The following is a 10,458-nucleotide window of genomic DNA, read 5'->3' on the forward strand; positions in this document are numbered from 1 at the left end:
GTGATGGGATATGCAAAACTGGCATAAAAAGGCAAAATATGCTTAAATTTTTTTCTAAAGGTTTAATATGATTGAAAATCTGAAATGGAGAAGGGTAGGCTTGCTCTAGCAAATAGTGCATATTACAGACAACCTGACTTGGACCCTATACACTTCATATCTAGCCAAGAGAGCCCGGCAGCGCTTGTACTTCCTGCGACAGATGAGGAGAGCACACCTCCCCCCTCCCGTCCTCACCGCATTCTACAGAGGCTGCTTAGAGAGTGTACCAACCAGCTGCATCTCATTCTGGTATGGAGACTGCAATGCCTCAGACCGGAAGTCCCTGCAGAGATTGGTAAGGACAGCTGAGAAAATCACGCTGCTTGACCAAGACCACCAACATTGCCGGGGACCCCACTCATCCCTATCATGGACTGTTTGCCCTTCTGCCCTCCGGCAAGAGATACCATGGCATACGGTGCAGAACTGCCAGGTTCTCCCAGAGCCTCCCCCCCTCGCCGCCACATCACATCCGTGCATCCACTGACTCATGCACGCACACTCAGACTGTCCTGGCCTAGTAACTGCTTTTATTCAGTGATGTGCCATTTTATTCATTGTGTGCAATACACTCGTGGTTGTTTACATTATGTTTATATGATTAACTTATTATATTTTACTTTTGTCAGTTTTTAGTGTTTAATTTTTACATTCTTGAGCCAGATGCAACATAATTTTGTTCTGCTGTGCACTTGTCCTGTGTATAGTGTGAATGACAATAAAGTTAATCTTGAAAAGTGGTGCCAAACTTTTCATAACTAGGTCAGTTGATACTTTTTGCCCAAACCAATGTTAAAACTACATGACTGAGCTAAATATAGAGCTGACTTTTGTTTCTTTCTTTTTTTTACTCTTTCCACACTTTCCACACTTGGCACAAATGCAAGCGTCAAGAATGCCTAGTTTTTGAACCCTTTTCTCTGTTGTATTAAACGATGTCTGCACTAGTTCTAACTGCATAATGGACACGAAATTATATTCAAAATTTAATAACTGGCCAACAGATTCAGACTAATTAATCGCAGCAGGTGAGGACTTGCATTTGTGTGTATCAGTGCTGCTAGCTGCCATCAATACTCACCCTCTCCCATCAAGATGTCCAGATAAGCCTCCTAATTACTAGCACAACCCCATTTACACTTTGCTCACTCTGTTCCTCAGTACTGCTCTTCTGTGGCCAACACTGACAATGATGTGCTGTGTATGGCCACAGCAGACCAGGGATTAATTACGCAGAGGTAGGAGTCATCACTTCACAACTTCTAATTAACAGCAGATAAAAGAAGTGAGGAGGAGAGAGGGATGACAGCAGGACAGGATTTGGCAATAAACTGGCAGGATTTCAATTTCAAGGAAGAGCGAGCGCTGAGGACGAAGCATTACAGCTGCAATTCAGTTACTACTATTGTCTTCAGAATTAATTCTGAGAAACACAAGCACTAACAATACCAGGCTAAGGCAACCAGTTGTCTCAACTATTACATAAGATATAAAGATGCTCCACAAGTCCATGCATGCAATATATTTACCACTCTGCTTTCCATCAAGGAAAGTGTCCCTGTGCAAAAAAAAAATACCAAAAGGTTCCTCTGAGAAATAGTCAAAGCTTTTCTACAATATTGTTCCAAGCCCTCTCTGAACTGGCTGTCTCATTTGCTCCTCTGCAGCCGCCCCCCTCTATCGTCAGTAATCTCCATCACTTTGGATGACACTGACAGCAAAGACAAGCAGCTAAAAGAGACAAGATGGGGTTTTTTTTTTCTTCAGAGTCAGACGGCTGATTTGCAGATCCTCCAGTCCACTGGGCACAAGCAAGGACCTCTGTAGCAGGTGTGTGATGATCTATGCATTCAATTATAGATGTGATGTTATGCAACAGAAGCTGCTTCTTCTGTACTGGAGATGGCAACAAAAAAGCCCAAAATACACTTGTTCAGAGAAGCCTTGCTTGCACCGCTAGGACAAAACATGAAACTACTCAGCTCAAACAGTTTTTGAAACATGGGAAATAATAAGAGGACTGGTTGGAGTTAAAAGCTCTTTCTTTGATTTTGGTGCTGATACAGTGGTAACTTTTAATGACATGGTAACACCTGTAACAATACACTGCAGAAATAAATAATTCTTATTAATCTTGTTGAACCAAATTGAAAATATTTTCCTATTAAATTCATACAGAACGGGACCAAAATGCTCGCAGTGTTCCACTGAATCTGTAGTTACTTTTGTTTTAAATCAGGATAAGCTCACAGGATACCATCGGAAATATCTCTCGCACTGAATTGTGAGCTTGTTCTTCTCGCTGCTGATTTTCAAGTCCTTCTGGTCGACTGAGACTGTGAGCTGAAGCAGGATAATTTGCTGCTCAGTAGCTCTACTCCTATAGAGACGATGCCTCAGCTCCTTTGGCGATGGGTTCAGAGAGAACACGCTTATTGATACATAAATACCCACAAGTGAAAAAGAACTGCACGTCTAAATAATCCCATTCAGCCAGTATGTCAGATATTGGAATGAGCACCATATGGATTTGATATATACCCAAAACTCATAAATATGTGTCCCGCTGTCATATAACCCATTTACATAAAACATTAAACACACCATGATGTTCAAGTCCTTTGGGTACTGATATACTTTAGTATGTTGTATGTTATGCATATCACTAAAACATGTAGCAGTGTTTTAAAAATGTATGCATAAAGACAGAGAAGCACTGGAGAGATGAAACTCTTCAGGGTAATGTATTGTTTACTTTAATACTGTAATGTTGCTGTCTCCTTTTCCTTAATGTCTGTCTCCTTGTGAATAACGCGTGCATGTGAGCATGGAAACATTTTGTGTGTGTGTGTGTGTGTGTGTGTGTGTGTGTGTGTGTGTTATATTGACTCTGTGTATCTACGTATGTGATCTAGCCCCTTGACTGAACATCAGCCTATGACAAGACCTGTGCCTGCAGTCACTTAGCTTGAATAAAGCCTACAGATGTGGATGTAGTTGATGAAGGTTGGAGAGATTTCACTTCCAATCTAATACACACTGTGAAAAGGAGAAAGAAAAGGATAAAACTGCAATTTTATCCTCCACTAACTTGATGACACAGCTGAAATGCTAGTATTTCTCTCATATAATGCACCATTTACACATCATCAATTGAATAATGCCAAGGCTACAAAATTAAGAGAAATTTTACCTGCTTACACTGATATGTATCATCAGTCTGTGACTTCTTTTGTATATTATGTGCACTTTCTTCATTTTTCCACTAATTTTCATCTATTTCAGCATGTGATTGAAAACATTTCCCAGAGTGCCTTTCCACAACCCTCAGACAACATGCTTGAGCGTGTTGCACTCTGCTGTGTGTTATAAGAGAGCAACAGTCCTTCCATGTGAGAAAAGGTTAGTTTTTCCCTTCAGTTGCAATCAACATCTTGTGGCTGCATTGCACTGTGGTCTATTGAGGATATACGGTCAATAAAAAAACTACCATTTCTGCATCTTCAATGATGTAGGTGTAAAAAGGAGGAAACTATTTGACTTTGTGGAATTTGTAACCAATGATCTTTGCAAGCTGGATTTGTCTGTAAGGAACTGAGCAAGCGAGAGTGTGTTTCTGCATAACTATTCCCTTCTTTCTCTTCCACTCCAGCTGCGTTTAAAGGAGTCATTTTCAGTCGCAGTCGGCCATACCTTGCCCTTCCCTCCCAGCTGTCCTGCTACTGCCAGCAGTGAATGTGTATATGGGGTACATAGGCTCTCTCCAACCTGCTCCGCTGTGCGTCTCACCATGCCCAAACCCTGAGCTCAAAATAGAATCCAACCTCATTTCATGCCTCGTGAAGCTCTAAATTTGCACCAGAGGGGACGCTACATTTGTGATACATAGTGAGAGTAAATTAGGAAAAGAACAAAGTCTCTTTGTCTGACAAATGTTTCGCTTCTCAGTGGAACTTGACAAACCTAAAGGGACAATTTCAGAAAGGCCTAATCTTAGAAAACAGCATTTTCTTCTATGAGTATCAGAAGTAAAACAAGCTTTTCAGCCTAAATTTGACCGTGGAATTAACTCATGACTGAAAAACCTACCTTCTGTCATTAAAATGTGCATTAAGGATGCAACTGGCAAAGAGCTCTCCTGATGTTATGTTGTCTTCCAAAAGAGCAACTATAAGCATACACTTTACTTCACTTTTGGATACCACACAATCAAAAGTTTTGTCTATGCAAGTAACATTAAATATTCAAAAGAAACAAAAACTGTTTCAGGTATGACAATCATCTTTTTTTGCACTGTAAAAAATATAAGAATGTTTAAATTGTCCCTGCCATTTTTCAAGATCAGGTCAATGCCCAAAGATATTTAATTGCAGGTGATTTAAAGCGGTCCCATCACCTGATGACATTCCTGCAACTTGAAACAGGTTTTTACTTTTCATTTTCCCTGCCTGTGAAAAGAGCACCTTCGTATCTGTAATAGTTAACCCGCAGCAGCAATATATAAATTCAATCTCTGTCCGGGCAAAATTCTAATCAGTTTAAGAAGAGAACATTAATTCATGTTTTATTAAACATGTCATGGGTAGGTTTTTATAAGATGACATTTTGTTCGAATTCTGGGGAAGTAATCCCCCATAGTGGATGAACATAAATGAGTTAGATATTATCTCAGAATTTCTGCAGGACTGCTTTCATTTCTTGCTACTTTAGGTCAAAGCTGGCCAGTGAAAGTCAGCTTTAGTGCTGAGGAGCTTTGCTCCAAGTTGCTCAGTCAACTGCTTCTTTGATTGAACTAAAAAACTACAAATCTTTATCCATGGAGTTCAACAAGATAGTAGAAGAATGCTAGATCAAATAATGAGCCTCAAGTTGCTTTTTATGACATATAGATATTGTAGACTAATATATTTTTCTCCAGTAACCTTTCCTCGGTAACCAGTGACCTTTTCTTTGATATAGACATCAATGCCTCCACCTACGACCTCTTTGAGTTTTTCTCTCACAGAGAAGAGAATTGATTATTGGCATTTTGGCTGTATTTCTGTCTCAATTGATTTACTGCCATGGATAAAGAGATAAGTGTGAGTCCCAGACAAGACTCAAACCCAGGACACTGCAGGTACACAGCAGGATGCTTCTTTCACATACATACTCGGGTCCAAATGTGCTTAACACAGGCTGAAGAAAGAACTCTGGCATTCTGGGATGAAAGGGACAAACCTGCAGTATAATTAACTCCTATCTTGAATCATCATATCAAAAGCAAAACTCCTGCTTAATTGTGCTTTGAGTTTGCATGCACACTACTCATTTGAAAGCGACTCACTCTAGCAGGGTTTTCATGTTGTATTTGGTTCTTTTACACATGCATTTATGCTTGGGTGGCTTCTACAGCAGCCTGCACGTTTGTGATCCCTGCAGTATTCAGGATATTGAGATGAGTTGCACATTAAATCCAGGCTATATAGCCACCTTTCATCCTCAACCTCAGTCATGGCTATCTAGCTTCTCTCTCACTCTCACTCTGCTTACTCCTGTGTGAAAGAGCACGTGCACCAATCAGGAAAAGGTTAGTGGTAAATGAAACAAACAGTCTCTACTGGAAGTACTCAGCCTCCCACCTCTATTGAAATTGGCTGCCTTCAGCATCAGCCCTCCACTCTCCAGCCATTACTGCCATTGCTTTCTACTCAGTTGCCAGTGGGTCCTGAGTAGTCAGGTCCTGCGTGTTGGAGAGGGCTGTGGGCTGCTTCTGTTTAACACATGGCACGCAATTGTGTGCAATGTGTGACAAGTGAGACAAAGCACAGCTGCAACTAGGTGGGCCACGGTGAACCGATTTGGCTGATTTTCATTTTGCTTTGGGTTCAGTTTATTTGAAATAGGAGTAAGCTGAACAAACATTTCCTGAAAGGCAAATGCAGCATCAATTAATTGAGAAGTGACATATTCCCTGATGGCCATGCACACAGAGAAGTGTCTCATACAACAGTGCAACTCATCATGAAATATTTAATTGGCAACATGACTCCATAAAGCAGTATTAAAGGGGAAGGACTAGACTATATAAAATAAGAAGTGTCTGTTTTCAGGTGAACATTAACATGGACAGAGTTTTTTAGAATTAAATAAAACCAATTTTCCCCATTAACGGTGAAGTGTCTGTGCTTTTGGGAGAATGGACACTTGTGTCATTCAGTTTAATAAAAACCCACTCTAACAAGCAATACTCGCTATTACTGCAAGTCTGTTCCATAACAGCTAATATGATTTTGTGGCTAAATGGAAAATAACAGCTATATAGATAATGAGTTGCTTGAATCATTTCAAACCATAGTTTTAAGTGTAAATGACTTGCAGATAAATGGCCATGGTTCCATGCTTGAATTTAGGCAGACTAATCAAATAAACACACTAGATGGTTAAACAGATTATTACTGCTTACATCAATAAAACAAAATCTCATATATTTGATCTATTTGGTATTTCAGCGGTATTGGTGACCAACGACTAACCGGATGTCCGTTGAAGTACAGCCCGGCTTCTTATGCCCCTCTTGAATAACAGTTCAGTATATTAGAATATGAAAAGTACTTATGTCTATCAAAAGACCTTAATAAATATGTATACAATAGTGTTAAGTATATTTGACTACCATTGCTTTGGCACCCAGATGGCCCGAGAGGGGACAGAATAAAGTGTTATATGCTTATATTTCATCAAATTAAAATGAATATATATCCCTATTCTTTTTACAATAAAAAGTATTTTAGTATTGAGTCATGGTCCCCACAGTCCCCCAACTGAGTCATACTTAATGTGGAATATTATGCCTTTTTTGACTATCCTTTCCCGTAACATGTCATCAGTAGAGAAGAAAAAAGTTAAGTCAAATTAAAATCTGGGCAGTACATGTCCTGTGAAGTCTGCAGTGTTCAGAGGTTAGGTATAGGTCTATGAATCTTAAAGTAGCCTGGCAGCTGTTTAATATTGCAGTCTCTCTTATGAAATTCACAAAATTTGCCAGCAGCTCATGGCCAAAGGTCGTCAGCTGGCAAAATCATACTGAATGTACTTACATCAGAGCAGCAATGACAAACAAATGAACGAAAGACTGACAGTTGATTGTGGTTTGTGCTGACACCACCACAGCAAAAATATGGCCACAAAACAAGTGAAGCACGACTGTACCCATCACACCATACAGCCAGAATCAGTAGCAGTTACAGCTCAGCCATTTATTGCTTTGCATAAAGAATGATGCAAATCTACTGAAGTGATGCAGACAAAGACAATGAGAGAGGGAAATAGAAGCTGCATCGACAGCCTTTTTTTTCTTCAAAGAATCAACTGCTCCCAGCAACATTTCCACTGTGTGACTCCAAGCTCCATAAGCTCCACTGAAGCAAACATTAGCTCCACAGTCTGCGGCAACCAGAAGCAACAATGATGCTTTAGCAACTAATTCTCAGAGTCAAGGGAGAGTGCAAATCTTGGTGACTGACATTGTGTTTACATCATTATTTTCTCATCTAGGAGAGATATCTTGCTCTTGAAAGCTTTCTATAAACAACTAATTCAAGTTAATATAAAGGATCCAAAGACAGATCGAAAAAAGTTGAGTGCTGGGATTCAGGGGGACACATCATGGGGCCCTAAATTGTCTAAATCTGTCTCTAATTGGCCAACGAATAGAACAGGGAGATCTCCATTATCCTATATGGACTCTTACAGTAACAGTGTGAAACCTGCAATTGCTTGTCCATAGACTAGTGCAGATTTAAACACTTTATATGCAATTATTATGTTCCCAGTCCTGGCTGCATGATCCAACAGTGCATTAATAGACTATGTAGGCTACCTGAAATCTCATTGGCCACTGCATATAACACTGCATGTTCTACAGTGCCAGAAGTTAACAACCCCATGCATGTTAAGTGTTGCAACATTGCTGGACTCACTTTTGTAGCTCGCACTCCAAGGCTGATATCCATAATAGCCGGTGATCCGCAAAATCCGCTCCTCTATGGACGCGCTGTTGATGTCCTCAACTGAGCGGGAAGACTTGAGGTCCTCTTTGATGGCCTCGTCCACCACCAGGTACTTGAGCTGTCTGAGCTGAGGGCTGATGTCCGAAAGCCTTCTGGGGCTCACGTCGGGCGACTTGCGCATCCCGCTGGGAAGAGAGAACAAGGGGTGGCGGTGGTACAAGACAAAGTGAGAGCTCTGGGCAAAAAAGGGGAAAGGGGCCCTATAAAGTCTGAATATGACTTGGTGATATAAGAGCTCTCCTTGGCTAAAACAGGGAAGTCAGTGTTGTATGATCCACAGAGACCAGCGTTAAGGGCCCCTGCAGCGCCTCTCATCATCCTTCACTGGACCTGAGTCCGCTGAGCAACAATAAGAAAGACATTAAACGAAAGTGACTGGTCTTGCAACTGTTGTATAGGCCTACTATGTTCTGTGCAACTCATATTATAGGCTTATAGGAATTTGAAACTAATGAATCGATCATAAGTGATTTGTAGAGATGGAGAGGAAACACTTGTGACAGCTCCGGGCTTCCTGTGTAGGCACTGGAGCACAAAACTGCGCCCAGCCTGCTCATACTACACAGCAGCCTATCAGATATCATTTTGGTCATGCAGAGGAGAGGAGAGGAGATATATAGGCTACTTGTGTCTTTGCTTGCAGCAGGTGAGATAAAACATAAAACAATAAAAAAAAAAAAAAAAAAGGTTCGTTAAATAATGCAGCAATAAAACTCTGAAGTACCTGATAAAACCTCACAGGTGTTATGAAAGCGTCAACCTGTGAAAGCAGAAGATGTTTTACTGAACCACTCAGAGAAATCGGTGAGTAAAATGTTACCCAATGCTGCCATATCGTTGTCTAATCGTAGCTCTTTTTTTTTTTTTTTTTTTTTACAGAAGTGGACGAAAGTGGAGTCCAAGCAAACATTATAAGGCAATATCCTTCAGTTAGATTAAAAACATCAATCAAATTAATTGGGGAAAAAAGATTAATTGTATTCACAACACCTCTGCCCATTAAAGTCAATTTACTCAATCGATGCACCTGCAAAATCATGCGCGCAACAGGTGTCCCTACTTCTGTCATTCGGCAGCAATGCATTTCAAAAAAAAAAAAAAGTTTAAATATCTTACATGGGCATCAAAGTAGTAGGAGGTCCAAGGTAGCACATACAGTCCCGGTGGGGCCGTCCGACCCGGTCCCACACAGTGCCCTCTCCATCCCCGTACATCCTTAAGGCCACTGAGCGGGGCTGCTACTGTAAATCTAAATCCTCATCCGGGTTGACGGAGACAAGTACCATCGTGCTGCTCCTTCTCACCCCTACAAACATATGCTGAAGTGGAAAGCTTCAATACAGACTGTTTCAACAGTAAAGGATGCGCGCTGCTCTGGATGCTGCTGGTTGCTGGAGGCACTGCAACAGCGCCATCTGCCGGATTCATCTACAATGATCGTTTTCTGTGGGTATTCTGAGTCTAAGATACAGAAAAGGAAATGTCATACCTTGAGCCTCAGATATCTGAAATACCAAAGCAGAGCCTTATCATCTATGACATTTTTATACGAGGCCATCCAAAAATATAAAATTGAGGCTTCCAATGGTGTCCTTTGGTGAAGTTTGAGATAAAGATGATTTTGCTGTCTGGAGCAATATAGGGAACCCCTCAATCGCAGTCTGCACCTCACCTGACTCAGCTCTCTCCCTTGCAGCTGGTCTCAAATGTCTGAAATTTTATGTCTCTGAGGGCTCTGTACTCTCAAAAAGTCCAACGACTAACCTGCAAAGCACACGCCAATCTGCAGCAGTCACATTTTACAAATGAGCTCTTTCCTTTCCCCCTTTAACTGTCATTTTCAGACAAGCACAGCAAGTCTCACTGGCTCAGGATGAAAAAAACAAAATACATGCATAACCTTACTCTGAAGTGTGGAGTAAGTGTTTTATTTTTAATCTGATTATGCTAAAAAATATTTGTGGCTCAGAACAGTTTTGGGTGTTTTTATTAAAAAAAATATATCAAGCATGAAAGGGTTTGGTAATGTGGGACAGAGAGACATCAGATAATTGCCTTGATGATGATATCACCATCTGTAAGACAGTGACACCCCTGCTTATCTCTTGTGAAATCACTTTCATTTATCCTCTTCTAAATTATGGAACATTTCTGTAAGAGAATCAGTTAGACTTTTTTCTTTTATTGCCAAATCCCACTTGAATGATTTAGAGGGAAAGCCAGAGAGGTTGTTTTCCTGGTGTTTCTATTGTTGTTGTTACTTTTTCTTTATTTGTTATTCCTCATTATCGTGCAGGATATCACAGAACTATTGAAAACACAATCCAGTCAGTTTAAGAGGCCCTGTATTTCTAAGGTGAGGGTG

The 10,458-nt window shown here is 40.6% G+C and overlaps 1 protein-coding gene across 2 annotated transcripts in view; it reads right to left on the reverse strand.

The window, feature by feature from the left end:
- Window positions 1-9,488, reverse strand: part of slc35f3b (solute carrier family 35 member F3b) — a 51,565-nt gene extending 42,077 nt beyond the window's left edge. Inside the window, exons 1-3 of one of the 2 annotated variants that reach the window (XM_042432789.1) lie at window positions 9,210-9,228; window positions 8,818-8,853; window positions 8,004-8,218 (exon numbers count right to left, since the gene is read on the reverse strand). In XM_042432789.1, coding sequence (XP_042288723.1) covers window positions 8,004-8,214 — 211 coding nt within the window. In that variant the 5' untranslated portion in view covers window positions 8,215-8,218; window positions 8,818-8,853; window positions 9,210-9,228. Of the gene's footprint in view, window positions 1-8,003; window positions 8,219-8,817; window positions 8,854-9,209 lie in introns of both variants that reach the window. The other variant, XM_042432788.1, reaches the window with a different exon arrangement.
- Between the last annotated feature and the right edge of the window lie 970 nt (window positions 9,489-10,458).

This window comes from Thunnus maccoyii, chromosome 14 (genome assembly GCF_910596095.1).
Source record: "Thunnus maccoyii chromosome 14, fThuMac1.1, whole genome shotgun sequence".
NCBI classification, from domain to species: Eukaryota; Metazoa; Chordata; class Actinopteri; order Scombriformes; family Scombridae; genus Thunnus; species Thunnus maccoyii.